Here is a 27,512-nt window from a genome sequence, read left to right as displayed (position 1 = left end):
GCAGCATCATGCGCACTCAGCAATGTGTCGACACGCAGAACAAAAAAGCCTCATGGGGCGTTTCAGGCTTATACATTGCGTTCACGAGGCTTGAAGAATGCTCCGTTGACCTGATCGGGGAATTTGTAGTACTTGCTCGAGACCATCACGAGTACGCTAGTCATTCAATCTGCGGCCATATTTTTTCTCTTCTTACAATGACAATAGTCTTGTTTTCTATGTGGTTGGTACAAACATATCCGCTCATTGGAACTTGAAGGGAAGTACCGCCACCTGGTGGCTGATGAGACTGTGTCACGCTGTCGACCTCTCCTCCAGAATGCCGAGACTGTGGTCTCCTGTACTTGCGCTTCTCGATCTTAGTAGCGTGCCTAGATTATTTCTGGTATGAGCCTACCAGGGGATGCGTTCCAAGCATGCAAATCGAGAATCAACTTTCACGCTGATTTTCTCACGGCGGCGTCCATTGCTCGTGCCATATATGCAGCATTCTTGATGTTCACTACAAGGTACTTTAGCAATCCTTGAGAAGGAGAAGATTGGGCAGGTCGCCAGTACTTACATCCGACTACGTTGATGCGTCCAGACTCCAGTAAATAGATATGACTGTCGGTGCGGATCGTCGCCACTTGGTCCGCGGTGAGACCGGTATATGAAAACATGCCAATCTTGTAAGACGAAGTTAGTCAGGACTTCCGCCGATATTGGCTTATCTGTGCGCAAGATAACTTTACCTGAGTTCGAAGATGTTCCCAGCTACCAGGAGTCTTTAGACGTATCAATTCGTCGTACATCAACTTGCGCATGTTCCGAATTCGAGTACTCACCTTCTTCAAGTCCAACAACCACTCACGATATAGGTCGGGGGATTTGAGAATGGTTGTGGCAATCATGGCGCCTCGAGTCGGTGGCTGGGAAATGTTGCCGCGCTGCAAGCGACTGAGATGGCCTTTAATTGTCAAGGCGACGTCGGCCGTTGCAGCAAGAAAATGTAGAGCACCGACTCGCTCGCCATATAGGCCCATATTCTTAGAGAATGATTGAACAATGGCGAACTCCAAAGTGTCTCTAGACGCAAAATATCTTATCGCCCAAGCTTCGGCATCAGGGTCATCACTAGCAAATCCGAGGCTGCCCTGGATTAGTTGATGGTATTTTATCGAGGCGTGGAACTTACTAGGCACAATCGAAGAATGGAAAAAGCCCTTTGGACTCGCACAAGCTCGCAATCATCCTCCACTGCTCCTTGGTAGGGTCAACACCGGTCGGGTTGTGGGCGCAGGCGTGCAAGACGATAACGTCGCCTCGTTCAGGGTTCAGCCTCATTCTCGAGAGTCTGCAGTAGTCTCTCAAACTTGAGCGACCTCTTAGAAGAGTCCCAATAGGGATACGTCTTGACCTCAACTCCTGCAAGGCTCCAGATGTTATGATGATTGACCCAGGTCGGATCAGGCACCCAAACAGCCGATGGGCTGATGGTCTCTTTGAGAAAGCGTGCTCCGAGGCTGTTGGCGCCTGTACCGGCCACGGTATGTACCGACACAGTTCGATTTTCCTTGAGGCCCAAACTTCCAAAGAGAAGATCACGTGCGGCAGTGTAAAAAGGCGAATAGCCGCGAATAGGTAGATACTCGAAGCGGTCAGACCCTTGAGATCGCGCCACTATCTCGTCGGCCTGTGGTTCTGAGTTAGTTCCTCGCTCATATCAGGAGAATCAAAGGCGTCCAGCTGGTACACCTCACCTTTTTCACCGATGGCAAGACCCACGGCTGTAATTCCTCATCTCGGTAGACCCCAGAGCCAAGAATGAGCTTGCTTTCACTGTTAACTGCCGAAAATCCCTCCTTAAGTGAGTAGACAGCATCTAGAGGGACGGGACTGAGGTGCTCAAAAAATGAACTTGGGGTAAAAGAGCCCATTGTCGCTCCTGAATAGCGTCTTTCGCTTTTCACTTCGAATGGAATATTTGAAAAGCTGGAAGGGTCGTTCTTACTTGTATAATCCTGCCGAAAGTCGGTGATTGGTCATGAGATCTTGCACACGGAAAGGTTCAATGTCGATAGAGACCCTGGAATCTTCCGCCAGGCTCTGATTGGAAGGAGGCCCTTTCGAGTTTTTGGAGCCGGTGGATCTGACATCCTCTCGAGGCTTTCCGTGCTGAGAGACTTTCTGAGGTCAGGCACGACCAGGAACACTAAATATTGAAATTGGTAGCCCCCACGATAAAAACATGTGCATATCTCTGAAGGTACCCCTAGTTCCGCAATCGTGCGATTGTTGGGCCCATGGGTTCTCCACTTTGCAGTGCACTGAGGGTTTTCTGGTCGATCTCATATCGCGTTTTCACCAACTCCAGGCATTGGGCAGCGTATGCGGGGGGGATTATAACCACCCCATCAGCGTCTGCCAATACATAATCCCCCGGATGAATGATTAGAGGTCGAACCTGCTCGGCAGAAGTGAAATGGACTGGCACGTTTATGCCGGCACAACGGGTGAAAGAGGCTGAGCCTCCTGCAGCGGTCGCTCGGGCGAACAACTAATGTCTCGTTAGTCAGCTCCAGGGGCTCATGGAATCTTTACTGTACCGGGAATTCAAGCTCCTTGTGCTCCAGAATGTCACGGAAGTTGCCATCAATAACCACCCCCTGAGCTCCTAGTCGCTTGGATCGTGTGCTCATCAGTCCACCCCAGCAGGCTGCATAATACCCACGAGGCTGAGATACAAATACGGCTTGGCCTGGCTGCACACAATCAACAAAATGTGGTTCTGGTCGGGGCGCTGTCGCGTCCGCTACATCCACCATTCGAGCCTGCATACGCAAGACGTAACTTTATAAGTAGTTGTTCATCCGCAAGAATCAAGAAGCTCGGGGCCTCAGACAAGCTGATACTTAGTCATGACAGGGCCGCAGATTTTTGTGGGCCCAGCATGCTCACAGGGCGAGAACATTCTCAAGCCATGCAGATACCCTCCGTAATGTACGCCGAGATTGACCAAAGCATCAGCGACCTGAAAATCTGTCAGGACCCTCCCAACGCAGGATTCACTCTCATCCCTGGTGTACGTACATCACAAGAGCTGAATTGCTTGAGCTCGTTCAGTTGCTCCATCGCGAACAATTGGAAGTTCAGGTTGAATTGCTTTTGGCTTAAGTTACTAAGCATCAATATACTTTGCAACTCACAAAAGAATCGTCGCAATTTTCGCGAGGTCGGAAAATGGCAATTGGATCACTAAATGTAATGCTGTATTTGACTGCGGCCAGATTTGTCCATCAATGCAACGGCGCAGGACGAGTCAGGGAGAGTGAGAACCTCGATTCACGGAGACTTCCGCGCCTGATGGCAATCCTGATTTCGGGACCTACGGGAACTTCAGGCCTGACCAAGGAAAATTTAGTACAAAGCTGCTTTCTGTGGTTCGAGCCATGGTTACGGAGAGGAACAGAGTTGAGGAGGCGTGATAGGGTGGAATCGAAGAACTGCACTTCGATTGTCTAGCAATGTACAAATGGTATGAGTAGAAGACTCGTGATGGCGAGCTCACCGCGGTCAAACAGCAAGGCCGTTCTCATTGGAAAACACAGCAGACCTGAAGAGACTCGAAGAATTCGGATGCTGAATGGGGTATCACACGGCCGGTGGGTGATCAGTGGAACAAGGATTGAGCCTGCCAGAAGTGGTCGTTCTCACGGCGAGGGGGCAATACATTGTTTCACCGCCAAAGATCCATGGTTGGCCCGTGGCTCCCAATGCATTGTATAGTTGTACCTTCGATCCTGTGCCCCCATTGCACCTACCTGTCTGTGGATTGCTGTGGGAGAGCAGCTAGCTCCGGCCATCAGTTGACTTGTGTTTGACCTTCCGAACTCCGTTTTCGCTCGAGCTCAGCTTTCTAGATCCCAGAGGTATCGACCGAAAGGGCAAAAGCATAAAGCACATCATGAAAGGCGACATGCACCTGCTGAGCGTGGATAGGCACCAAAGGTACCATTGATAGCTGGGCAAACAGCAGATTTGGATTGGGGTTGCTGCTGCGATGCACAATGCCACTTTTCGTATATCGCACCACCTTTTTACACGACCAAAGGAATGTATCGATAAGCGGAAAGACGCGTTTTCTCCTTGACGTGGATGGCTTCAAGGCAATAGTGGCCCCGTCGGAGATGTCTCATACTGCTCTTGTTCTTTTCGCCCTCTAAAACAACAATCTCCAGGCACAGGAGCATCCAACATGTCTACAGACTTAACCTTCGCCTAAGGCTGATTTGATGGACAGTGCGGCTCCCAGTCAGTTTTGACAATCCAGTCGCACCACCAATAACAATAATGGATGTCCTTTACCAATCGGCCCAGACGGCTTAGAAAATTATACTGTAAACACTTAGAGATGAGAGAGACACCATTTTATATTTCGGCTTGGTGAGTTAACAAGAGAGAAAGGGAGCACTAGCTAAGACTCTAGGCCTGAAAGTTAAGATCTCTTTGTGAGGATTTACAAATGAAGTCTCTCTTAATTGTCATTAATCATGAAACTTATCTTGAGACGAGACATACTAGAAAGGCTATAGTAGATATTAGACTGTCACCGCGAGGGTTCGTGTGAGAGCCGTGAGTAGAAGGGTTAATTAGAAGAAAAGTGAGGGGAGGGTGAGTGGTGAGCAGGTCGTCTTAAAAGCGGCGCCTTCTGAGTTCGACCATTGCTTGTGCTGCCAAGACTGCGCAAGGCTGGTCAGGCTGTTCAATCGGCCGAAGCATTCATTGGATTTCCAGTACGAGTCCTTCGTAACCTCGACATTGAATTTGCGGCCGGGGAGGGATTTACTGCAGGTGTGATTGTCTGTAGAGTACTTCACTTCGTTCTGGACATTCTTTAGCCTTCCGTTTGCCTTTTCGTTTTCTTGATTGCTCCGGAGCCGCCATCTGCGCAACATTTCTTGCGAACAAAAGCGAGTCTCAGCCCGCCGCACTCATCCATCATGGCACAAGCTCAACCCGTGTTGAGCAATAAAGACAATGCATTATTCAGACAGCTTGTCCGTCACTTCGAGAACAAGCAATACAAAAAAGGTAGCGCCACTGACCACTCTCTGATTGCCAGAATGCTGACATCTTCCGCCAGGTCTGAAAGCTGCCGAGCAGATCCTCCGAAAGGCTCCCAATCATGCTGATACGCAGGCCATGAAGGCCCTGATACTGGGGTCTCAAGGGCACATCGAGGAAGCCTTTGCCCTCGCCAAGATCGCCCTGAACAACAACATGAAGTCCCATGTCTGCTGGCACGTGTACGGTCTGTTGTACCGGCAAGAGAAGAACTTTGACGAGGCCATCAAAGCATACAAGTTCGCCCTGAGACTAGACCCAGACTCGGCACCGATACAGAGAGACTTGGCCCATCTTCAGATACAGATGCGGGATTTTGAAGGGTATATTTCGAGTAGGAAAAATATGCTTCAACAGAAACCAGGTTTCAGGCAAAATTGGACTGCTCTGGCAATCGCACATCATCTCGCCGGAAACTACGAAGACGCCGAAAATGTTCTCACCACGTACGAAGAAACGCTCAAGACAAAACCCAACCGGGCCGATCTGGAGCATTGGGAGGCGGTACTGTACAAGAATTACATCATCGCGGAGTCCGGGGAGGTGGAAAAGGCGCTCGATCACTTGGAAGCCGTTGGAAAGAAAAGTCCGGACGTACTAGGAGTGATGGAGATGCGAGCGGCTTACCTGGCACGTTTGGGGCGGAAGGGTGAAGCCGAGGCAGCCTATGCCGCTTTACTGGACCGAAACCCAGACGACTCAAATTACTATGATGGCTGGATAGAAGTCAAAGGACTGAAAGATGGCTCTGCTTCCGACATCAAGAAGGCCTACGACGAATTAGCGACGAAATTCCCCAGAGCAGATCTCCCTGTCCGAAGACCGTTGGATGTCCTCTCTGGGGAAGAATTCAAACAGGCCGCGGACTCGTACTTGCAGAGAATGCTGCGGAGAGGTATCCCGTCAACGTTTGCCAATATCAAGCAGCTGTATACGAATTCCTCCAAGCGAGACGTCATACAAGAATTGGTTGAAGGCTATGCCGCAGGAAAGGCAGACTCACAGACGAACGGTGCAACGAACAGTGACAGTAAAGACCAGTCACGATTCGAGTCTTCAGTACTATACTTCCTCGCGCAGCATTACAACTACAAGCTCAGCCGGAATCTTGACAAGGCTTTGGAGTATGCGGACAAATGCATCGAGTTGGACCCAAAATCAGTCGATTATCATTCCGTCAAAGCCAGGACTTACAAGCACAAAGGGGATGTTGCCAAAGCGGCCGATACCATGGATCAAGCACGAGCTCTGGACGAGAAGGATCGAGCCATCAACACCAAGTCGGCCAAGTACTTTTTACGGGCTGACCAAAATGAAAAGGCACTGGAAATCGCCAGCAAATTCACACAGAACAGGACCGGCGGACCATTAGGCGACCTCATCGACATGCAAGCCGTGTGGTACTTGACCGAAGACGGCCAATCCTATCTGCGGCAACGGAAACTCGGCCTGGCCCTCAAACGATTCCACCAGGTGTTTGCGATTTTTGATGTCTGGCAAGATGACCAGTTCGACTTCCACAATTTCTCACTGAGAAAGGGCATGATTCGAGCGTACGTGGACATGTTACGGTGGGAGGACCGACTGCGCGAGCACCCGTTTTATTCGAACATGGCCATCAGCGCGGTCAAGGCATATCTTTTGTTGTCCGACAACCCCGACCTCGTGCACGGTCCCATTATGGACATGAACGGTACCGGCAAGAGTGAAATGAGCGCCGCGGACCGCAAGAAGGCACTCAAAAAGGCCAAGCGTGAGCAGGAGAAGATGGAAAAGGCCGAGGCAGAAAAAAGGGCGGCCCTGAAGGCGTCCAAACCCTTACCGAAGAGTGAAGATCCCGATCCCAAAAAGGAGGACGTGGATCCGTTTGGAAAGACTCTCGTCGAGACCAAGGAGCCACTGAAGGATGCCATGAAGTTTTTGGGGCCCTTGCTTGAATACTCCCCACAACTCGTCGAGGCCCAGTGTGTGGGTTTCGAGGTGTACCTGCGGCGGGAAAAATACCTCTTGGCCACGAAATGTCTGTTGGCCATCAACAAGCTCCGACCTGGCTTGGATGTACTGTCCGAATACAAGGCGCAGCTGAAGAAGGTCATTTCGGAAAAGCAAGAAGGATTGTCGGACAAGGTGGTCGACCTGATCAAGTCTGAGGCTGGCGAGCTCTTGAAATGAGCGTGGACGGCTGCATACTCTCCGCGTAGATATCTTAGATATCTAACATCGGAGTTTTTTTGCTCTTTTACTTTGGGTTGTGTCCGAATGTGGCGTGACGAAACGAGACATATGTCATCTTTATCGAAAGACAGGATGATGTTTTTGTTTGTTCCAATACCATTTGTTATGTCTTCTCAACAAAAATTGACGGACAATAAGTGGATATAATTCATGTATGCCGTATCTACCTAGAGGGATAACATTGACGGCCTACCAAAAAACAAGCAAACTAAATTCATGCATCCAAGATTCTCGGACAGCCGTTTATAATCTGCAACGTGAGAGATGTAGGAAGGTGTATCCTTTCAAAAAGTGCTCTGGGTAGATAGATGGTGGACGTGCAATGTTTGGATTTACTAAAGCCGACGGGAGGGCGGCTTTCACGACAACATAAATTCGGACTGTTCTCGTCGGGATGCTATTTTTACTTTTTGTTTGTCCATTGTTGGGATCACTCTCGAGGCTCAAGAACTCATCTATCGACCCATCAATCCGCCTTCTCCGCGTAGAGATATTCATACAACAGGTACAAAAGGACGTTTAGAGACGCCATGACCAGCCAAAACGAAATCGTCCAGATGATTGAACGTGGCACGTCTCTGAACATGGACAATCCCGCCGACGCCGAAACCGATGATGGAACGCTCGTGGCTGTCTCCCTCGCCTCCACCGCCGATGACGACCCCGGTCTCGACGCTTGCGTCCTGCTGTAAGGGACGACGGAAGGGGTAAAGGGGACACCGGAGCTGGTGACTTGGGGCGTAAAAGTGCTCGTTACGGACGGCGAGTAACCGCCGGCGTAGTACTCGAGACCGTACTCGGCCGTGTCGCAACGATAGGTCACGCCGGTCTTTGAGACGACGCCTGTGGCTTCATCCTCGCCGTCATCGGTGGCGGCGTAGAGAGAGGCACAGTAGGGGAAGTTGGAGTTTGTGCAAACCAAGGCGCCGGCGGTCGCGCTCGCCGTGTGGTTGTAATGGTAGCACGTCGTGGTCGGGGCGGCACACGAGGTGCCGTACGTCGACGTCAACGGCGACGGGTCTTCGTCCGTCGATAGTGACGTCGAGGTGCCGCCGACGTCTCGGTCCGTGGTGACCATGGTGTAGACGTAATTTGTCGTGGTGGTGCTGTCGACGGTGCTGGAACAACATTGTAAGAATTTGTCGGTGGTGAAACAAAACAGTCCTTGGTCACAGTATATTGGAGCATCTGGAGGCACAGTTATTAGCATTGATGACATTGACATAGTACTGAGCATACGAGTAGTCTGGCCATGGCCTTGGGATGAGGAGATTGAGACTGAGGTAATGTATCACTATACTTACGGACGTCTTGGGTTATGTACCCGCACAACGACCCGACTTGATCAATCATTGTATAAGGGCCGTCGACGACGGTGATTTGTGCGTTGGAATCTTGTTGTCGCCGTCGTAGATCTTGGACCGGTGGTGGTGGAGGTGGTGTGATTTGTGCTGCTGGGGATGAGTCGAGTTGAGATGTGTGTGAACTGCCGACCCAGAAAGACAACAAATCATGCAGGTGTCCATGGCTGGGCTTAGCTACTGCAATGAAGGCGAGAAGGAATTTATTCCACGAACTCGCCATTTCAAGAGTCGCTATGTTTGGTGCACCTTCTCAACATCTGGTGTCGGTCTGCCTCAAGGTCGTGCTGTGATCAGGTTGTGATGGTAAGAGAAAGGCCTCGGAGCTAGGGCGTCAAATACCCAGTGTCCTCCTTGATATCGATGGAAGAAATCTTGACAAGGGTACTCCGTATACTGTACGATGTATGTACACTAATGACTTGAAAAGAGAGCGAATATGTGGTTCGGGGCGATGACAAGACATAACAAGGCAAGCAGACACTGAAGGATATCACTGTACGGGGCAGAGGTCAGGATACTATACCCTACCTGGTACCATAAAGGGGGCCAATATCTGTGGCGTATATCAAGTGATGGCCTCGCTAGTAAATACACGACCTACGAAGTATGGGTTAGTCTGCTCATACGATACAGGAGTAATCGAGTTGGGCTGGAACCATCAATGGTGAAACATGGAATTCTAAAAAGCAGGAATTAAATGTCCAGTCACTCCTTATTTCTCTCTTTTGCCAGGGCTATTTTAATATACGGAGTTCAGGTTTATCCGTAATCCGCAGCTTGTTACGGCGCACCCCAAATTCCAATTCCCAAAGCCATCGTCTCTCCCATCTTCTTCATCTCTTCTTGCTACTGTAACAATCACAGCACCATCACACTTGTAAGCACTGCACACACATTGCCGAAGCATCCCACTAGTCAACTATGCTCAACAAAAATGAAACGTCTACCCATCTTATGGCTAGGTATCAAAGACGATGGTATTGTATTGAAATGCCTGGGGCCAAACACAAAATGTTTCAGGCCGCCGACCCCTAACTAAATAGTCACTGCCAGCAGACCATGTTTACTAGTATTTTCCTGCAGCTAATTCATCTAATTCAAGCATCCTGCTGGCCTAGATCTCTAGTGGAGGGGATCTTCACTTGGCTGTCACCGTCATATACCGACGATGGCGCTTGACTCGGTTTATTGCGAACATGATGCTTCTTCACAACGGCCGTGATGAAGATCGAGCGATTCCACTTGTGTGCAACAGACATGGCCTCTTAGCACTCTCGACTCAGGAAAACACCGAGTATCTATTCATTCTTTCGTCACGGAGGTTGAAAACATGTGGACGCACTGAACGTAACCTCCAACCACACTCGTTTGAGATCCGGCGACTAGGATTTCAACTTTGCAGAATCTCGCGACATCACCAACTATGGTTTCCAAGAAAGCCACGCGCACGATCTATTCCTCCGTTGGCTCTACAAGGACATTATGGCAACCAAACTCTTCCCATTATCCTCTGAGTGGGTTCGGCGCATTGTTACTCGCCTCAGCCGGAACCATCGTCTCAGTCATCATCTTGCTGGTGTCGAACGGGGACGACATCAACTCCTGGAAATTTCAGCCTACAGTCTATCTCTCCATAGCCTCTACCGTCACCAATGTCACGGTGGTGTACGCCTTGTTTGAGGGACTTACCATTGCCTGGTGGCACAAAGCATTGAAGGATGGCACAACCATTGGCGACCTCCATAGTGTCTGGGCTTGTGGCAACAGCGTCCTGGCAGCTATCATCTCCGGTCGCAACATCAATGTGGTCGCAATCGCAAGCATGTTTGTCGCCCTGAGCCCCATCAACGGTCCTCTTCTTCAACGTGCCTCGACCTTTGGCAATGCGACGATCACGAGCCAACAGCCCCTTGACATTGCCGCCAAACAACTCGTCCCCAGAGGATACACGGGCATAATCACCGGTCGGGGTGACCAGGTCAATATGCTGACTAGTAACTTCTCAGCCACCGCGAGGGCATACTATGCCAGATCACCCATCTCTTACGAGTCCAATTGCAAAGGTAGCTGCAGGACGAGGGTGTTAGGGGCAGGCTTCCACGTCAACTGCTCGTCGTATGAAGCCCCGTACAACGTGACTGGCCTTAGCTTTGACAGTCCGACAGTGTTTGGCGCTTGGGTCGACTATGACGTTCACGACAACCCGGTGTCATTCAACCTCGATGTCCAGACCAAGCCCGAGGCTGGCTGTACTGGAAATCTGGCCGTGACCAATTGTACCCTGACTGCTGGGACGGTGGATTACCCGATAGTTATAGATGGGGACGCTGGGACGGTCAGCCTCGACCCAGGTACCACCATCTGGGACGACACGGTGGTGGGAGGTACCGATGCTTTGAGCAGCGAAACGCATCTTACCGAAGTGAGCACTTACGGAGGCATCTTCCTGGCGCTTTCTAATCAATACACTACCGACCTTCAACTTCAGTTCTCCGGGGCGATCGGATGGGAATTCATCGGTGCACAGAGCGAGTCATCCATCGCCTACGCTCGTGGTGTGGAACAAGTTCCGAGCTGTGATGTATTCTTCACAGATCCGCTTGCAGATTTCTTGCAGGGAACCCGCGAGCTAATCTTCCGAACGGCAATCGCCACGGCAAACAGCAGCGACCTGCAATCTGTCGTCGCCGATACATCCAGGGATCACACGGTATACAGAACCAGCTATTTATTTCTGAGCTTAGCAACTTTAGCCTCGGCGTTGGCCATCATCTCGGTCTTGCTGACCTTCAATGGGTTTTGGAGAATAGGCAGAAAGGTCTCGATGAGCCCCGTCGAAACGGCAAAGGCTTTCAATGCACCGATCTTGAGAGACGCCGATTCGAGCGCACCGGCAAAGGTACTGCTTGGACAAATTGGAGGGAAAGCTGTCAAGTACGGCCTTGTCAATCAGCCTTGTGGAGGGATTGATTCCGAGCCAGCAACGTCCAAGGACCACGGCCGAATCAGCGTCCGCGAAACCACTCGAGGGAATACAGGAGGGTCGAACAATCTCTTGCGGAGATTTTCCGGTTATGAAAATGTGGCCGGTGATAGTGATATTGAGTTGACCAGCACAAGAGCGTATCCAGCAACCACTGTTGCTCATCTGGAGCTCGCCGATCCGAAACGCATTGTGCCACTGTAGAAGCGTGGTCATGCTCAATGCTTGGAATGAGCCTTTGTGGTGAACGTTGAGTATGTATCTACAATCAGCTACAAGTAAGACAGGAACGGCGCCACTTGGAGACCCCGTAATCAGTGAACGATGAGGCTGGATTCCCATACATGCAGTAGTGAAGCGAGGCCGCACAAGGCTGGCGGATTTAGTATTATCCGAGGATGCGCCGGAGTTTGTCGGGCTGTATGGAAGTAATATGTCAGGTACTCAAAGGTCACACGACGCTAATCAATAGCCACGGACAAGTTGTTGTTTGTTCCCTGATATAATGTCGACCCCTTCTTGATGCCAGATCATGAATTGTTCAGGAGTGAAGCAAGCGGCCTTGAAGAGGAGGCCGTGGAACTCTCAGCCATGGCACCGGGCCACCACCACGACGACACCGAAGACACCGAAATCAATGCCCCCCTCATCGACCGCAACCGACGACGAGACAACGCAGACGACGTTGACGAGTCTACTGATGCGGTGACGACGACGACGACGACTACGACGACAGTCCACCGAAATTCGGGCGGCAACGCGTTCATATGGGCTCTGACGGCCTCCGCTTGCGTGTCGGGGCTTTTGTTTGGTTACGACACGGGGGTGATTTCCAGTACCCTGGTCTCGATCGGTACCGACCTCTCTTCGAGGCCTTTGACGAACCTCGACAAGGGGGTCATCACGTCTTGCACGAGCTTCTTCGCTCTCGTCGCGAGTCCCCTTGCGGGAATACTGGCGGACAAGATGGGCAGAAAAAACGTCATACTGGTCGCGGATGCTCTCTTCGCCCTCGGGGCACTGTGGCAGGCCTTCACGAGTTCGGTGTGGGGGATGATCTGGGGTCGGTCGGTCGTTGGGTTGGCGATAGGCGGGGCGAGTCTGATTGTACCCTTGTACATCTCTGAACTCTCGCCGAGTCACCTGCGAGGCAGACTGGTGACCACCAGTTTGTTGTTCATCACCGGTGGTCAAGTCATCGCGTACCTGGTTGGTTGGGCTTTCTCGACCACCCCGGGAGGTTGGCGTTGGATGGTCGGGTTAGGGTCGGCACCCGCCCTGGCACAAATGGCCATGCTGGCGTTTATGCCCGAGACTCCTCGTTATTTGGTGAAAGCCCAAAAGGAGGGGGCCGCAAGAACTGTACTCACAAAGGTGTACCGAGGGATGTCGTCCGACTCGCACCGGCTGGTCGACGGAACCATCTTGGCAATCAAAAAGGAAATCCTCGAGGAGGAGGAGGCTCACATTCGGATGAAAAGCGGCACCGATCGTACTGGATCGTCGTCGTCGTTCCTCCCACCTACTCTACAGTCACTCTTACTGCACCCACCTCACGCCAGAGCACTCGTCGTCACATGTACGCTACAGGGCCTGCAGCAACTCTGCGGGTTCAACAGCCTCATGTACTTTTCCGCCACCATCTTCCAGCGCCTGGGGTTTTCTTCGCCGACCTTGACGTCGTTGAGCGTCGCGGGGACCAACTTTCTGTTCACGATAGCGGCGTTCAATCTCATCGACAGGGTCGGGAGGAGGCGTATCCTGTTGACGACCATCCCCGTCATGATTTTGTCCCTCTCACTCTGCGCGGCTGCCTATTCCTTCGTGCCTTCTTCCCCCCCTCCCGCCCCCTCGGTGGGAGGAAGAGAAGCTGAAGGCCGGGCTCCTCCTCCAGGGACGGGGGGTCCGGAGGACGCCGACGGTGACGGTCGCGGTGGCCCCTTGCCTGCGATCGGCATCCTGGTCGCCATGCTACTCTACGTGTCGAGTTACGCCATGGGCCTCGGTCCCGTCCCCTGGCAACAGTCGGAACTGTTTCCCTTGAGCGTCCGCTCTTTGGGGTCGAGCCTGGCGACCGCGACGAATTGGGGGTGCAACACGGTGGTTGGTCTGACCTTTTTACCCATGATGGACCTTTTGACCCCACAGTGGACTTTTGTCACTTATGCTCTGATTTGCGCGTTGGGATATGTCGCCATCTACCGCATATACCCCGAGACCATGGGCTTGGGTTTAGAACAGGTCGGAGATTTGCTCAAGTATGGCTGGGGCGTTCAGGAAAGCATGGCCAGGCTGAAAGATTCGAGGTCCACTGATGCTCTAGAATAGATCAGGCAGACAGGCAGACTAAATCAGACAAAATACTTTTGTTTGTTCCATTATTACTTCAATGTTTCCTCTGTGTTTTATTACAATAATGATACAATGTTCGAGTGTTGATAATGTGGCAGCATTATTTTACAGTATCTCGAACCCACGCACCGGGGTATTAACAAGACGCACATCTCTCATCGTGTTTTGCCGTGGTCGGGAGACTTGTGTTCTCCTTGTGCAGGTACAGTAGTAGTCTCGACAGCACCACTTTCCTCTACTGCTCTCTTCTTCCTAGCCATGCGCCGTTGGTGCCTGGCCTCTCTTCGTTCCTTTTCCTTCAATTCTCTTTCCGCGAGGACAATCTCATGAAACTTTCCACTCAACTCTGTATTCTTCTTCATTTGTTCCGCCAGTCTCCTTTCCAAGTGAGAGTCGGCTTCACGAATACTCTGCACCCACTTTTCCTCCCCTTCACGACCTCTCTTGTCGACGCCATGGCGATTCCTCACAATGTCATCCCATTCGTCCTCACACTCTGCGATGTCCCTCAAATCCTCCAACATCTTGTGCTGGTTGAATTTCTTCACCCCCCATTTCACCTTGTTCTTGATGACCCGGTTGATCAACACGGGCTGGGGACCGGGGTACTTGAGGACGGGGATGCCCTGGGTGACGATGAGGTTGGGGACCTTGCGGACCCCGGACTTGATCGAGGCCAGGGGGGCAGGGTGGTGGAAGATCCGGGGGTCCGAAGGGTCGTGCTCGTAGTTGGCCGGGTCTTTGATCTTCCGGAAATGTTCCAGCCTTCGGCGGTGGTGCGCCGGCGGTGGTTTCCACGAGGAGGCGAACTTGGCCCGTCGCGTCGCCGTCTCCTCGGCTCGTGTGCTCATGGTCTCGAGAGTCTGAGTGAGTCGGACGAGGGACTGCGTGGAACCCGCCGTGCAGGACCGCAACAGATCCAGAAACCCATAGCCAGCCGCGAGACCGTTGGCCACTTGAGGAGGAGACAGGATGTCCCGGTCCTTGTCAAACCGCCATCTCACGATCGACCGCAGCGTGCCTTTGATCGGGTGGTGGTGGTGGTGGTGAACTGCGGCGGCGGGATGGTGCTGCTGCTGCTGCTGCTGCTTAAAGGTGACTGCTCTAGAGAACTTTCCACACTCTCTAAGGAGTGCTCGGTACAATGACAGGCATGCTAAAAGATGCACTCCTGACTTTTTCGGAGCGAATTGACGCGGCATCCGCACATCTCTAATCTGTTGACATGAAGTGCAATACAAGATGCAATCAATGGATCCGAGTCTAGGACAACTTCGTTACTGTTGAGTGCAACGGCAACTTTGCCGAACCAGTATAAATTGGCATCACGTGGAAGGGAAGCCTCGATGAGGATTGAGGAATGAGCGCATACAAGGCAGAAGAAATCAACAGTAGAACGGAAAGAAGACTTGCTCTGTCTAAACATGACTGCAGCGTCGAGTAATCCATGCTTCCATTTACGAATTACAACCAAACATCCAGACGCCGGACCATGCATTCGTCAAGCATCACTCAATCATCGCTGTATCCGCAAGAACGAACTCCGCAATCCCATGCCGCAAAATCAAAGCTTTAGAAAGTGCTTCCCTCAGGTGGCTGTGGAAGCTTTTTGTGCTGTGGAAGAGCCATATATCTGGGAATACGTTCAGCCATAGTTCAGTAACACTGGCACACGACTTACCTTCTTAATTCGATGAGGATAGTTTCCATTGTAAAGTCTCGTTTCCAGTTCGCTAGACATGGTAGCTTTGAAGGGTCGACCTGGGTTAAATCCTCAATGTCAGTCGCAATGACGCTTTCATCTCTTCTCATGCCCGTACCTTTCCAGTCTTTTGATCAACGCAAGGCAAGTTTACTCTCGAGACGAATTGGATCGTGGGAGGCACGTCTGGGTATTGCTCTCCGCAATGGATGTTTACACTGTAGATTCGGTTTTCATGGGCACTCTGTATAGTTGTTGGTCAGTTTCGAGGACGACGATCAAGTAGAGGTGTTTTCGTTGCGTACGTGAGGAGGTCCGAGGATTGTGCCATTCCAATTTGACATCATCAGGTCATCGCCATCGGCTAAACCGTACGAGCATGCCTCTGTCATTCCAGTCAGTGCTCGGCCTCTTCTTCAGAGTCAGGCGGCTGAGAGAGTATTCACCTGCGCCGAGGCCTTTCTCGCCCTTTTCCAGTTCTTCCAGCAATCGGAAGTTGCGTGGTACTTTGGCGCCCATCGTGTAATATCGGGTGAGTCAAGATCGTTAGGGAGGATGGTCGAATTGCAAGAGTCGTGTAATGGTGGAATTGTGGAATGGATGGCGATGTTGGAGAAGCGACTGGAGGGGCACGAGGAATCTTGAACTTGTGAAGTGCAAAGTGGAAGTGGGCAACACCGCAGCCTCGTCGCCGATTGATTGACAGCCTTGGCACATGACTATAACTTCCATTTACTCCTCGTTGCCCGAGACTTAAAGACCACTTCTAAACCCTCAAGTCGTCAAGCCTCTTGTGCTCCTCTTCGAAACATGGCTCTTTTCGGTCTGCTCTACGTACATTGTCCAAGTGCGGTACTTGGTGGTCTGTGAAGGACTGCTATCCTTTCCCGTCGAACGCAAGGGTCATGGTTCTTGGGTTTCTTCCAAATCCGACAGCTACAGCAAGCCCCAATGCCCCGAACATCTCATAATGACCCCGCTGGGTCGGCTGCGGTGGCTTGCATTGAGTGTCGGCGCTTGAAAGTAGGTGCTCAGGGTGTTTTGTAGGACCTGACCACCTCAGATCTGACGAATTCTAGATGCGATGTCTGGGCGCTGCCAATCCCCCGTGTCGTCGGTGTGAAAAGGCAGGCAAATCATGTGTAGTCAGGGCTTCACGGAGAGGCGCTAGACCCCAAAGTATCAGGACATCGAATGCCGAGGAGCCACGCGACAGTGTCTTCAACGCCGTTGAACCCATGATCAGGTCGCCGGCGTCACAGGTCCACGATGATGGGCCCCAGCCCGCGTCTCATAATGACATGGTCACACCTGGAGGACTTGGCTCCAGTCCTTTCTTACCGTTGGCACAATCACCCTTTGACGCTCTAGGCTCCGCCGTCGGTGAGACGTTTCCAGTGACTCAGCTCAGCTCAAGCAGCAACGTGGATGCCTCTGTACATCCCCACCACCAGCCGTTGCCGCGGTCCAACATTACCGAGCAAACCTTGGTTGAGCTGCTTCACTTGTGAGTTTCCTTCTGAGGACGATGATCCGGATGCTAAACTCGGGACTGTAGTTTTCGTGTGAACCTCAAGTACTGTGTTCCAGTCATCGACGATTCTGATTTCGATGAGCCCGTGGCAGTGGTGCGCAACAGACAGTGTCTGGCATACTGCGCCAGTTACGTTGCCAGCCGATTTGCCGTTGGATGTGCAAGGTTGCGCGCGCCACTCCTTGCTCGCGTGACCGAATTCATCGTCCTTGCTAAGCGGCGGATTCCGGCCGATCAGGATCAGCTGTGGACAGAGCTTCAGGCCTTTGCGATCCTCTACGCCTATCAACCCGCAACGGACATTTTTTATCTTCCAGAATTACACAAAGATGAGCTAAGCCATTGGGAACTCAAGTCCTTTGTCGAGTCATTCGCATTCCGGGCCGGACTACATCGATCTATCGAGCGTGTTCGCCCGCTCCTGCGAGAAAATGCGACTAGCAGCATGGCTGGTAGCAGCCCATTCCAGCATTACATATACTGGTTGTGGCTGTTCACCATGTCTCACCACTTTTCTCTGATGACGAGAACGCCTCCGTCGATAAGAGCCGATTTAACCATAACCACAGCCACCGAACTGCTGAGCGAAATTCCCAAGCCTTCTCGAGTGACCCGCATTGTGGCAGAAATTGATCTTTATATGCTGTGGAGCCATGCCGGTCGATATGTACCTGAGCTTGCCGAGTGGTGGTGCACACCTTCTTTCGCGACCGACATCGTCAACATCAGCGACATCTATGAAGATATCGCTGCTGCGCTCGAGTTGTGGTCTCAAAGGTGGGGGATCCGTGGCGAGGCTTTTGCAACCGTTTCCGACCTCGATGTCACCAGAAATGCAACAGTCGAGTTCCATTTGCGAGCCACACGCTTCACTATTGGCAGTTTCATTACCCGCTGGAACCTGCGCCGAATCACGAATGCACACAAGGCCATGCAATTTGAGTTGACCGACGTTGCTCTCAAGTCGTTGTTGTCGACAATTCAGAATGCCTGTGATGTCTTCCAACCCTACTTAAACATGTCTCCCTTGCGGCGCGAAAAACTTAGATACATGCCGGACTACGCATTTGCTCTGATAGCCTTTTGCTGTCTCTACATTCTCAACGCTATCGACCTTTTTGGAGCGTCCATCGCCGAGCATGCTGCTTACCTTGACATTGTGCACGACACCGCAATCTTCTTGCAAGAGATGGGCATTGCGAACAGTACCAACCCGCCCCGGTACGGTGCAATACTTCTTGACAGTTTAAGGTCAATGAGGACGTCGCCACGTCCGGGATCTGAGCAGGTGACGGACAGCATACAGACGTGGTTGCACGACGCCCTGTCCGAGCCCCAGCACGCCACAGAAGGCTCGCTACACATGCGCCACATGTTTTGTTGAACAGCGACAGCGACCACGACGATGACAGGGAGTCTGTTGATTTAGATGAGCAGTACTCTAGGACTGTCAATATTTAGAAAGAAGCAGCAAATCTCCGAGAAGTTCTTTTTGGATCTGAAGTTGCTGTATCTATTGACCACTTGGTACTACGTGTACAACTTCCAGTCCCGTCAAGATCGAAGCAGCAACAAGATCACCCTTATTTAAAAGGTTTTTCCAACGGGTTTTTCCAACGGGTTTTTCCAACGTTGGTGACTTCACCTTGCCACCGATCAACTACGAGTTGCATCGAATCCTATGCGAGTCTTCCTTTACCTGATGCCCGTCCACAGCGAAGTGCCATCCTCTACGGCGACAACTATCCTTGTAAGCCAGTTAGGTGTCACAGATATTTACAACGATGCTCTCAGATCAGAAGACTGGTCCAAATAACCGCCCAACCATCTTGCTCGAAGTCTGTCCTCCTGGCCTGGTCTCAGACTTTGACCTAAATACCTCAGCTCGGCCACCTGACCCGGCATGAGATCGATGCCATTATCATCCCATTTGGCCGTTGAATCGCCGTCCACCTCGATCAATAGACCTTTGATCGGGACTGCAGCCTTGGCCTGCACCGAGATTCCCATGGCGGATTGCGATATTCTCAGATCTACCTTGGTCTTGTCACTTGGGAAAGGAACCTCACGAAGAGGCTCATGGAAGTTGATCGCTTGCACCGACTTTGGAGTATCATTACTGCTGTCTTGGAAGTCGAGTGAAAGCGCGAATGCAATGTCTCGATGCTGCTGAGTTCTTGGTAAATTCATGTCATCGATGGCAAGAGATCCAAGATCGATGCTTCGATTCGGCGCAAGAGACATTCTATTGTGGAGCTTTCTTTCCAGAATTCGCTCACCAGTCGTTACCAGCCACGCCCGGATGGTGATATCGACCGTGACTCCGGTCTGAGTCATATTCGCCGCCCAATACTCGAGGGTCCGTTCGGCGCCATCCTTGACGATTCTGCTCAGGCCGCCGGTAACGGCGGCGCATTCACGTTTCATGGCCCAGTAGGCCATTTTCGGCCGTAGGTAGTAGTCTGCAATTGCCCACGAAGTGACAGGCCAACAGTCGTTGAGTTGCCAGACCAGAGCTCCCCCACAGTACTCCTTCCTAGGCCCTTGCCACAGACGTCGCCAGGATCGGTACGCCGTGGCCACGGTTTCGGCCTGGATTAATTGGGTGTTGTAAATGACCTCGGCCAACGACGAGGCCCCAAAGGAGATGTTCGCTCGTCCGTAATGGCATATCCTGTCGTGACCGTCTGGCATTTTGTTGTGCCAGTTCAGAAAAGTGTTCTCCAAGACATTGTTCTCAAGGGTCGCAGAGGTGGCGTCGGCGGGGAAGAACTCCATGGTGGTTTCCAGGCACGGGAGAGATTGCATGCCGAACTCGCTGACGAAACGCCCACTCAGCCGCGGATAGTCTTGGTAAGGAAACATGTCGAGATGCCAGACGTGCCACTGGTGAATGTCGCCTTCGAGTTGCGAGTTCACCATGTCTCCTCCAAAAGGAGACCCCGGCCAGTAAGGCGTGTCCGGGGTCAGATCTGCGCAGATATTGGGCAGGGCGTGCTCGTAGAAGTAGCGGGCAGGAAATATCGACTTTAAGATCGCTTCGGGGCTCGTCTCAGTCGCGTCGTACTGGATTCTACGAAGGGGATAGATGACGTAGTCTTCGTTGTTGCCACACCAGAGCACAATCGATGGGTGGTGTCTCAAGCGGCGGACGTTCTGCTCAGCCTCAACAGCAATCTGCGCGCGGAATTCGGGATGGGCAGGAAAGTTGCCGCACGCAAACATGAAGTCTTGCCATACCAGCATTCCCTGCTGGTCGCATGCATCGTAAAAGGCAGGACTTTCATACACGCCGCCTCCCCAGACTCGAATCATGTTCTGGTTGCAGTCTCGCGCCAGCTGAATCCACTCTTCATAGCGACGTTGGCTGATGCGGGAAACGAACGAGTCGGCCGGGATCCAGCACGACCCAGCAGCAAAAACGGGAATGTTGTTGACCTTGAAAAAGAAAGAGGTGCCATCTTGATCTTCCAGTTTACGCTGGACCAGCTCAATCTTGCGAATGCCGAATGACTTTTCCAGTTGGTCGACGTGAAGCAAGTCGTTTGCTTGGGCGGTAGATAAAAACACCCGAATAGAGTACATCGTTGCTGGTCCGAGATTGTGAGGCCACCACAGCTCCGGCCCGGCAACTTTGATCTGAACGAGTCCGACCTTCTCACGAACAGTGGTGACTTCATGATGAATCACGTTGCCATGCAATAGCAGGTCGACCGCAACCTGCTCGGCGGGACCATCAACCTCCACTGATACAGTCACCACTGCGTCTTGAAGATCAGTGCTCAGGGACGAACTTATCGCCACATCAGCGATTCGGGACGTGAAGTATTCCAGGTAGATTGGCTTCCAAGGGCCACAGGTCATGAGCTTTGGGCCCCAGTCCCAGCCATAATGATATTGCGGCTTTCTCGTGGCCAGACGCGTGGTGCCGCTACCAAACGTGAACCAATCGTGCTCAGGATGCTGTTCCTTGATCTCAAGGCCACGTCGCTCAGCATTGTCGAAGACGATACGTAGGCTGCCTGTGACGACGGAGGCTGCATCGTCGCTGTTGCTACTGCTCTGGAAGCCATTGTCATCGGCTGTGTCGAACATTGCACGCGTGAGCTCAAGTCTATGGGCGATGAACGCATTGGCGGATTCCAAGATGGTTTTCTCATTCAACGTCACCGTGGCAAATGTGTCGAGTCCTTCCATCACCAGGACCGCGCGAGCGTCGGATTGGAATGCTTCGATGGGGATGCTGAGGGAGGTCTCGTATTCCCACTTCATCTCCCCCACCCATTGTAAAGCTTCTTCATTCTTTCCAACGAACGGGTCGGGGATGAGTTTGTCGTTGAGAAGGTCCAGATGGATCTCGGTGGGAAGCGAGCGACACGCGCGCCAAATACTCGTGGCGGTCGCTGGTGATCCTGGTGAATCAAGAGCAGACCGGTACCGCCAGTCGCTGCTGAGGTCTATGACTTTGCGAAGCATGGCGTATGATTGCAGCACTGTTGCGAGAGTGGCTACCTCGTAAACTACGGCGTTGCGTCGCGAAAGGGTCATATGCTACCTGGGCATATCGACGTTTTATCCTCTCCTTGGTAGCTCTGCCTGTGTGACAAGACCCTCCCACTGCCTCACCTTCACCTGCTGCCGACTGCCGATGCCTCGCTGATCTCCTCGCGGCCATCGAGGCTTAGATACCTGGAGAAGTTCACATGGGCCCACCCGGCCACCGGACATGGGTCGCACGTCGGCGACCCACGTCCGGTGGCCGGGCTCCCTCTTAGGCTTCTGTCGATTGAGACACCTAGTGGTTTTCTTGAGAATTGAGCAAGTCTTATTGGTGAGGGGGCTGATCTCAAAGTCGCTGGTGCAAACTCTAGTATCACTCACTTTCTGGGGCCCCAGCACAGAGCTTTCTCCGCAAAGGAGCGTTGCAAAAAAAAGGAGCCTTCGGTGATCACGACGAGGATATAAAGTCACAGAATATTGCGCTCTACCTTGGTGTTGTTCGAGGAGCCCTCTCCTGAATTCCACATCATACACTCTACCTAGAAAATAGAAACGATGGGAATCGAAGAGCATCAAACTATGCCTATCGGGCCAGCCACGTCGCTGCACACTGAAACCACCGAGGGAAATCTCAACGAAGGCAAGCCCAGTATACAACATGCAGACGACGCGCTGGCTTTTGTCACCGACCATGAAAACGTTGCTTGGACCAGGGAAGAGGAGGCAAAGGTGCTGAGGAAGATTGATCTTGTCATCCTACCCCTCGTATGTTCTCTCGATTTGGCAAGCTGCAAGCGGTCCAACAGCGACAGCACTGACACACCCCGCAGCTGTTCTTTGGAGCCATCATTGGATACTCGGACAGTCAAGTCTATGGATTCGCAGCCCTCTTTGGGCTCGTTCAAGACCTGAAACTTGCTGTGCCCAAGTTCCAGGATGGCCAGGTTATCCTCGACATGTCACGGTATCAGTTTACGGCGGCCATCCCAACTCTGGGCGCCGTAGCAGGCCAGTACCCCCTCCTTCTGTTAGTTCAGCACCTCCACATCGGCCGTTTCTTCGGGATAGTGACGATCTTCACGGGCGTTCTGACCCTGCTCACCATCACCTGCAAAGACTTTGCCGACATCATGGCCTTGAGATTCTTTACCGGACTTTCTGTTGTCACGCAGCCACTCTCCATCCTGGTCACCTCCATGTGGTGGAAGAGTCAAGAGCAGCCACTTCGAGCGGGCGTTTACATCTCGGGCACTGCCCTCGGCGCCCTCGTCGGGCAGGGAGTCGATCTTGGTGCAGTCAACATCAAAGGCGCGTATGCGGCGAGTCCCTGGAAGTGGATTTACATCATTCTCGGCCCCATCACCATCGCGTTCGGCTTTGTTGTGGTGGCATTGTTTCCAGCCTCGCCAATGAATGCTTGGTTTCTCACTGCGCGAGAGCGAGAGATCGCCGTCGGACGACTCCTGCAAAACAATACCGGCATGAAGACTCGCAAATGGAAGTGGGCACATCTTCGTGAAGCTTATCTTGATCCCCAACTTTACGTGCTGTCTATTTACAGCTTCACGTTCGCCTTTGTCAATCTCTCCATTGGCAGGTAAGATGCCCGATGCCTCCTGTTCGCCTAGGGCCATCATCTAATGGGGTTCTGAACTTTAGCTTCGGTGGCTTCTTGGTCACTTCCTTTGGCTACTCGAGCAAGCAGTCGATTGTGCTGAGCATGCCAGGGAGCGCCATAGCCGTAGTCTGCCTGATTACATCTGGGTAAGAGCTGATCTACACTCTTTGATCAATGGACGGTGTCACAAGCTGACAATTGTGCTGCCCAGCTACCTCGGCTCTCGTTTTCCGACCCAAAGGCTAGTCATAGCAATCTCATATCTAATCCCTGCCATGGTTGGCAATATACTATTGTGGAAAAGCGACCGATCCAACAAGGCCGCTCTTCTCGGAGGGCTCTACATTGTATGCGCTTTTTATCTCTGCCGACAGTTTTCCCTTCTCTTCTTTTCACTGACGATGTCTTACCTCTAGTCGGTGATGGTGTACGGTGCTCTCGTGCAAATGTTCGCGCTGCTGGCCTCCAACGTGGCTGGGTACTCCAAGAAGACCGTCGTCAACGCCACGATATTCGTCTTTGCCAATTGCGGTGCGTTTGCAGGACCCTGGGCCTATAAAAGTGATGAGGCCACCCGAGGATATCCCACCGGCCAGATTACGACTCTTTCTCTTCTGTGTGCAAGTGCCGCAGGCTTCGTGGTGTTGAGGTAAGTCTATTTTCATCTGTCTGGCGTCCCTCGATTTTAATCCAAGGATTAGGCTATTTTATCACCGCGAGAATTTGAAGAAGGCTCAATTGAGAGAAGCGCATCCAGAATACATCACAGATCCTAGCATTGCGCTTGCTGATCTGACAGATAAGGAGAATCCCATCTTCCAATACATGACTTGACACGGCGATGACACGGGGCTCTGCTTCGTGTTCATGGACAGACTGTGGGGAAGGTCGAAGCAGCATATATCATACAGAGGCATGGGAAGCAGCGTATATAATACAGATGGGGTGGGTAGGTTGTGGTGGTATGGCAGAAAAGTAGAGTGCGTACATAGTAGATGTGCAAGATAGGAACGGGAAAAGGCCTTTTTGGGGGCATGCGACTCCAATGACTATCTCGTGTCAATCTTCATTTCAAATTCTGGGCAAAGCCTGATCACTAGAATCTTTCCAAGGCACTATCGAGCCACGACTGGACTTGACTCGTGCCTGTTCCTCTGCCAGAAACGCTCGATGAACCAACACATCCCACCGCCCCACCAATCCCCCAGCCATGTTACGAGATCTAGATGTACCTAATTTTCATGTAACACGCATGGGGAAGAGGGGAAAGGAAAAGGAGTCTCAACGGCTATTGCAGCAGAACGTTGTGCAACTTTGATTGTGGTGGTCGTCTCTGAGGAAGAAGGAAGAAGAGAGACGAACGAGCCGAGGGGACAGGGTCACCTTCCGTTTGTGGAAACTCAGACGGCCGGCAGCAGCCCAAGTGGCGCGCTGACACCCCCCTGTGGAGTTGTCCGGTCACCGGTCACCGGTCAAGGGAAAGTTGGCTCTTGGACCAACTGTCAGATATGGCGTGGGATGGAGAGTTTGTCTCTGTCCAGCGAACTCGGTCACTTGGAACTCAGTCACTTCAATGAGAAATGGAGGCGAAAGGAATTTGGTATCGGCGCAACGCGTCCACGATGAAGCTGTACCCTGACTAAGGTATAAAGGCCCCATGCAAAGAACGATGGGGGAACATCGCGACCCATCCCTACCAGACGGCGAGAGGCATAATCCCAAACACGGCGCCCGAGACAATGGCAGGACACCAAGCTCATCGATCCAACCACGCTACTGTGTTCAAAAGTGCTCGCCATGGATCCGTGTCGCTCGCAGACCCTTATCACTGGATGACGGATGTGACCAGTCCAGAGACTCAGGCGTTCATCGAGGCAGAAAGCGAGGCGACAACTGAGTACTTGGATGATCCCAAGCTAGAAGCAACCAGACGTCGCCTCCAACAAAAGTTGCTCTCAATGTGGGAGCTTTCTGCTGTCAGGGAGCTACCGAAGCGGCTTCCCAATGGTGACTACATCGTCCGGGTGGCAGGGCGAGCGAGCGAGCACCCGCGGTCATATCAGACTAACACGGACGCCATCGTCAATTGCAAGACTCCAGAGCACGACCCTGCCATCTTCTTCGACGAGCTGTCCGGTGGTGGCGCGATCATGGCGTCTTCGCTGAGCAAAACCAGCAGGTATTGGGCTTTCTTGACCAGCACCGACGGCTCGGATTGGGGCGTCGTTCGTTTCAAGGATGTCAACTCGGGCAACATCCTCGAAGATGAGCTTGTTGACGTCAAATTGGCACACAAGCCGAGCTCGATAATCAACTGGCTGGGTGACCAGGGGGTTTTCTACCTGCACTGTCCTCGAGATTTCGCAGAAGACGACGGCACACCAGTGCCGCCAACACTGCGATTCCATCGCATCGGAGCGAAGCAAGGGGCCGATGAAGCTGTCTATCGAGACCCCAGCCAGCCACTTCAGACCTTCAAGGCCGAGGTCTCTCTCGATGGAGAGTACGTATTTCTCGACATCTACGACAAAAGCAGATCCGGAACTGTGTCGGCAGCCCCTGTCAATGGCGCCACAGAGCCCTCGGACAAGCTCAATCTGCAGTTCAGCACAAGAGTATCGTGTGGTGTAGAAGCCGAATGGGAGTATGTAGCATCCACCCAGTTCTGCCATTGACAACACCCCACTGACGTGACGGGCAGTTATATCGGGATTCAACAGGACGACCAGGGTTCTGGGGCGGCCCACATCTTCTGGACTTCCCAGGACAATGGGAAAGTCATGAGCTATACTCCAGAAACGGCAGAGCTCAAGCCGCTCGTCCCGTCGAGTCCGGAACTGACCATGGTCACGGCCAAGGTCATCCACGAGGGCTATATCGCCGTGGTGTACTCGGTGGATGTCCAGCACCAAATCCGAGTACTCTCCCCGACGGGAGAACCCGTACAGACCCTCGACCGCCTGCCATTCTCGACGATCGTCGACCTCAGTTACGATGCCGACGCAGCCGCCGTCTTTGTCCTGGACAGCTCATTCTGTCGTCCTCCGCAGCTCTGGAGCGCCAGGGTCATTTCCGACCCTCCGGGATCCCGCCCCGAGATTGCAGACTTCCGAAACGCCCAGTTGTTCCCACACGCTCGCGACGAGGACGGCCTGACGCCCTCCTTGCAGACGAGACAAGTCTTCTACGAGTCGGCCGACAGGACCAAGATCCCGATGTTTCTCACGTCGCGTGAGCCGGACGTCAATCCCGACTCCGCCGCGGCAGCGCCTGTCCTTCTCTACATCTACGGCGGGTTCGGGCTCTCGGTGATCCCGCACTTTCGCCCCGACTTCTCCATGTTCATGGACGTGGTCGGCGGGACGCTCGCCGTAGCCAACGTGCGCGGCGGTGGAGAGTACGGGCACGCATGGTACGCGGCGGCTTGCGGGGGGAAGCGACAACGTCTGTTCGACGACGTCCACGCCGCGGCACGGTACCTGAGGGACGTGGTCGGGGCGCGGAAGGTCGTCCTCATGGGCGAGAGCATGGGCGGCCTGAACGCGGCGGCGGCCATGGTCCAGCGGCCGCAGCTGTTCGACGCCGTCATCCTCAACGCGGGCGTCCTGGACGTGCTGCGCCGGGGCGAGCTGGGCCTCGGCCTCTACGGCGTCGTCGACGTCGGCGACGAGAAGGTCCCCGACGACTTCGACGCCATGTACGAGTGGGCGCCGCTCGAGCGCCTGAGGCCCGGGACGCGCTATCCGCCGGTCCTCTTGACGTCGGGATCCGCCGACAAACTGGTCAGCTGTGCGCACAGTTGCAAGTTCACCGCTGCCATGAAGCATGTTGCGTCCTTGGGCCCTGGTGCGGCTGGCCGGGAGGAGGACCGTGACCGGGCGGTCGAGAGTACACAGTCGGTCGTGCATCTGAGAATCATCCAGGACCTCGGGCACGGGGGCAACGTCCCGACAAAAGTGAAGGCGCTGATGGGCTTGGAGAGGTGGCTGTGGGTTTGCAAAGTACTGGCCGTTGAAGTCGTCTAGTCGTAATGGGGAAACCATGCTGGCATACTCGGTATAAAGTCGGACTATAGATCGTAGCGGACAGATGAATCAAGATCAATGGGTGGCGATGAG

General features: G+C 52.8%; 12 protein-coding genes across 13 annotated transcripts; 6 read left to right on the top strand and 6 right to left on the bottom strand.

Moving 5' to 3' along the window:
- Nucleotides 1-437: 437 nt before the first annotated feature.
- On the bottom strand, nt 438-1,919 carry PV06_09760 (uncharacterized protein; the record flags this gene model as incomplete). Its single annotated transcript, XM_016411230.1, has 6 exons — nt 438-502; nt 563-668; nt 735-1,131; nt 1,178-1,336; nt 1,392-1,675; nt 1,743-1,919. The coding sequence occupies 6 exons, from the start codon at nt 1,917-1,919 to the stop codon at nt 438-440; spliced, it is 1,188 nt and encodes a 395-aa protein (XP_016257984.1).
- Nucleotides 1,920-2,254: 335 nt separating this feature from the next.
- PV06_09759 (uncharacterized protein) lies at nt 2,255-3,114 on the bottom strand (the record flags this gene model as incomplete). The annotated part of the gene is made up of 4 exons (XM_016411229.1): nt 2,255-2,539; nt 2,589-2,740; nt 2,941-3,013; nt 3,073-3,114. 4 exons carry the CDS (start codon nt 3,112-3,114, stop codon nt 2,255-2,257), a joined length of 552 nt encoding a protein of 183 aa, XP_016257983.1.
- A 1,676-nt stretch (nt 3,115-4,790) lies between these two features.
- PV06_09758 (uncharacterized protein) lies at nt 4,791-7,576 on the top strand. The gene is made up of 2 exons (XM_016411228.1): nt 4,791-5,073; nt 5,126-7,576. Exons 1-2 carry the CDS (start codon nt 4,983-4,985, stop codon nt 7,276-7,278), a joined length of 2,244 nt encoding a protein of 747 aa, XP_016257982.1. The 5' UTR covers nt 4,791-4,982; the 3' UTR covers nt 7,279-7,576.
- A 231-nt stretch (nt 7,577-7,807) lies between these two features.
- PV06_09757 (uncharacterized protein) lies at nt 7,808-9,000 on the bottom strand (the record flags this gene model as incomplete). Its single annotated transcript, XM_016411227.1, has 2 exons — nt 8,646-9,000; nt 7,808-8,529 (listed from the first exon to the last, which is right to left on the bottom strand). Exons 1-2 carry the CDS (start codon nt 8,923-8,925, stop codon nt 7,808-7,810), a joined length of 1,002 nt encoding a protein of 333 aa, XP_016257981.1. The 5' UTR covers nt 8,926-9,000.
- Nucleotides 9,001-9,556: 556 nt separating this feature from the next.
- Nucleotides 9,557-12,163, top strand: PV06_09756 (uncharacterized protein). The gene has a single exon (XM_016411226.1). It carries the CDS (start codon nt 10,129-10,131, stop codon nt 11,890-11,892), a length of 1,764 nt encoding a protein of 587 aa, XP_016257980.1. The 5' UTR covers nt 9,557-10,128; the 3' UTR covers nt 11,893-12,163.
- PV06_09755 (uncharacterized protein) lies at nt 12,162-14,065 on the top strand. Its single transcript, XM_016411225.1, has one exon. The coding sequence runs from the start codon at nt 12,211-12,213 to the stop codon at nt 14,014-14,016; it is 1,806 nt and encodes a 601-aa protein (XP_016257979.1). The 5' UTR covers nt 12,162-12,210; the 3' UTR covers nt 14,017-14,065.
- PV06_09754 (uncharacterized protein) lies at nt 14,058-15,260 on the bottom strand. The gene has a single exon (XM_016411224.1). It carries the CDS (start codon nt 15,240-15,242, stop codon nt 14,196-14,198), a length of 1,047 nt encoding a protein of 348 aa, XP_016257978.1. The 5' UTR covers nt 15,243-15,260; the 3' UTR covers nt 14,058-14,195.
- Nucleotides 15,261-15,411: 151 nt separating this feature from the next.
- On the bottom strand, nt 15,412-16,394 carry PV06_09753 (uncharacterized protein). Its single transcript, XM_016411223.1, has 5 exons — nt 16,189-16,394; nt 16,048-16,127; nt 15,861-15,986; nt 15,722-15,801; nt 15,412-15,673 (listed from the first exon to the last, which is right to left on the bottom strand). The coding sequence occupies exons 1-5, from the start codon at nt 16,259-16,261 to the stop codon at nt 15,613-15,615; spliced, it is 420 nt and encodes a 139-aa protein (XP_016257977.1). The 5' UTR covers nt 16,262-16,394; the 3' UTR covers nt 15,412-15,612.
- A 121-nt stretch (nt 16,395-16,515) lies between these two features.
- On the top strand, nt 16,516-21,791 carry PV06_09751 (uncharacterized protein). The gene is made up of 3 exons (XM_016411221.1): nt 16,516-16,765; nt 16,822-17,249; nt 17,301-21,791. The coding sequence occupies exons 1-3, from the start codon at nt 16,694-16,696 to the stop codon at nt 18,658-18,660; spliced, it is 1,860 nt and encodes a 619-aa protein (XP_016257975.1). The 5' UTR covers nt 16,516-16,693; the 3' UTR covers nt 18,661-21,791.
- Nucleotides 19,053-21,752, bottom strand: PV06_09752 (uncharacterized protein; the record flags this gene model as incomplete). Its single annotated transcript, XM_016411222.1, has 1 exon — nt 19,053-21,752. The coding sequence occupies one exon, from the start codon at nt 21,750-21,752 to the stop codon at nt 19,053-19,055; it is 2,700 nt and encodes an 899-aa protein (XP_016257976.1).
- A 207-nt stretch (nt 21,792-21,998) lies between the features above and the next one.
- On the top strand, nt 21,999-24,444 carry PV06_09750. Of its 2 annotated transcripts, XM_016411219.1 has the most exons (6): nt 21,999-22,541; nt 22,607-23,373; nt 23,436-23,540; nt 23,606-23,741; nt 23,811-24,043; nt 24,096-24,444. In XM_016411219.1, exons 1-6 carry the CDS (start codon nt 22,332-22,334, stop codon nt 24,226-24,228), a joined length of 1,584 nt encoding a protein of 527 aa, XP_016257973.1. In that variant the 5' UTR covers nt 21,999-22,331; the 3' UTR covers nt 24,229-24,444. The 2 variants fall into 2 exon arrangements, with proteins under 2 accessions (XP_016257973.1, XP_016257974.1); XM_016411220.1 differs by having other exon boundaries at nt 21,999-23,373.
- A 668-nt stretch (nt 24,445-25,112) lies between these two features.
- PV06_09749 (uncharacterized protein) lies at nt 25,113-27,502 on the top strand. Its single transcript, XM_016411218.1, has 2 exons — nt 25,113-26,038; nt 26,096-27,502. The coding sequence occupies exons 1-2, from the start codon at nt 25,134-25,136 to the stop codon at nt 27,417-27,419; spliced, it is 2,229 nt and encodes a 742-aa protein (XP_016257972.1). The 5' UTR covers nt 25,113-25,133; the 3' UTR covers nt 27,420-27,502.
- Nucleotides 27,503-27,512: the final 10 nt, after the last annotated feature.

Source organism: Exophiala oligosperma (assembly GCF_000835515.1).
Source record: "Exophiala oligosperma strain CBS 72588 unplaced genomic scaffold supercont1.11, whole genome shotgun sequence".
NCBI classification, from domain to species: Eukaryota; Fungi; Ascomycota; class Eurotiomycetes; order Chaetothyriales; family Herpotrichiellaceae; genus Exophiala; species Exophiala oligosperma.
The sequence above is the reverse complement of the archived record's forward strand: the minus strand, read 5'-3'. Positions and strand labels throughout refer to the sequence as shown.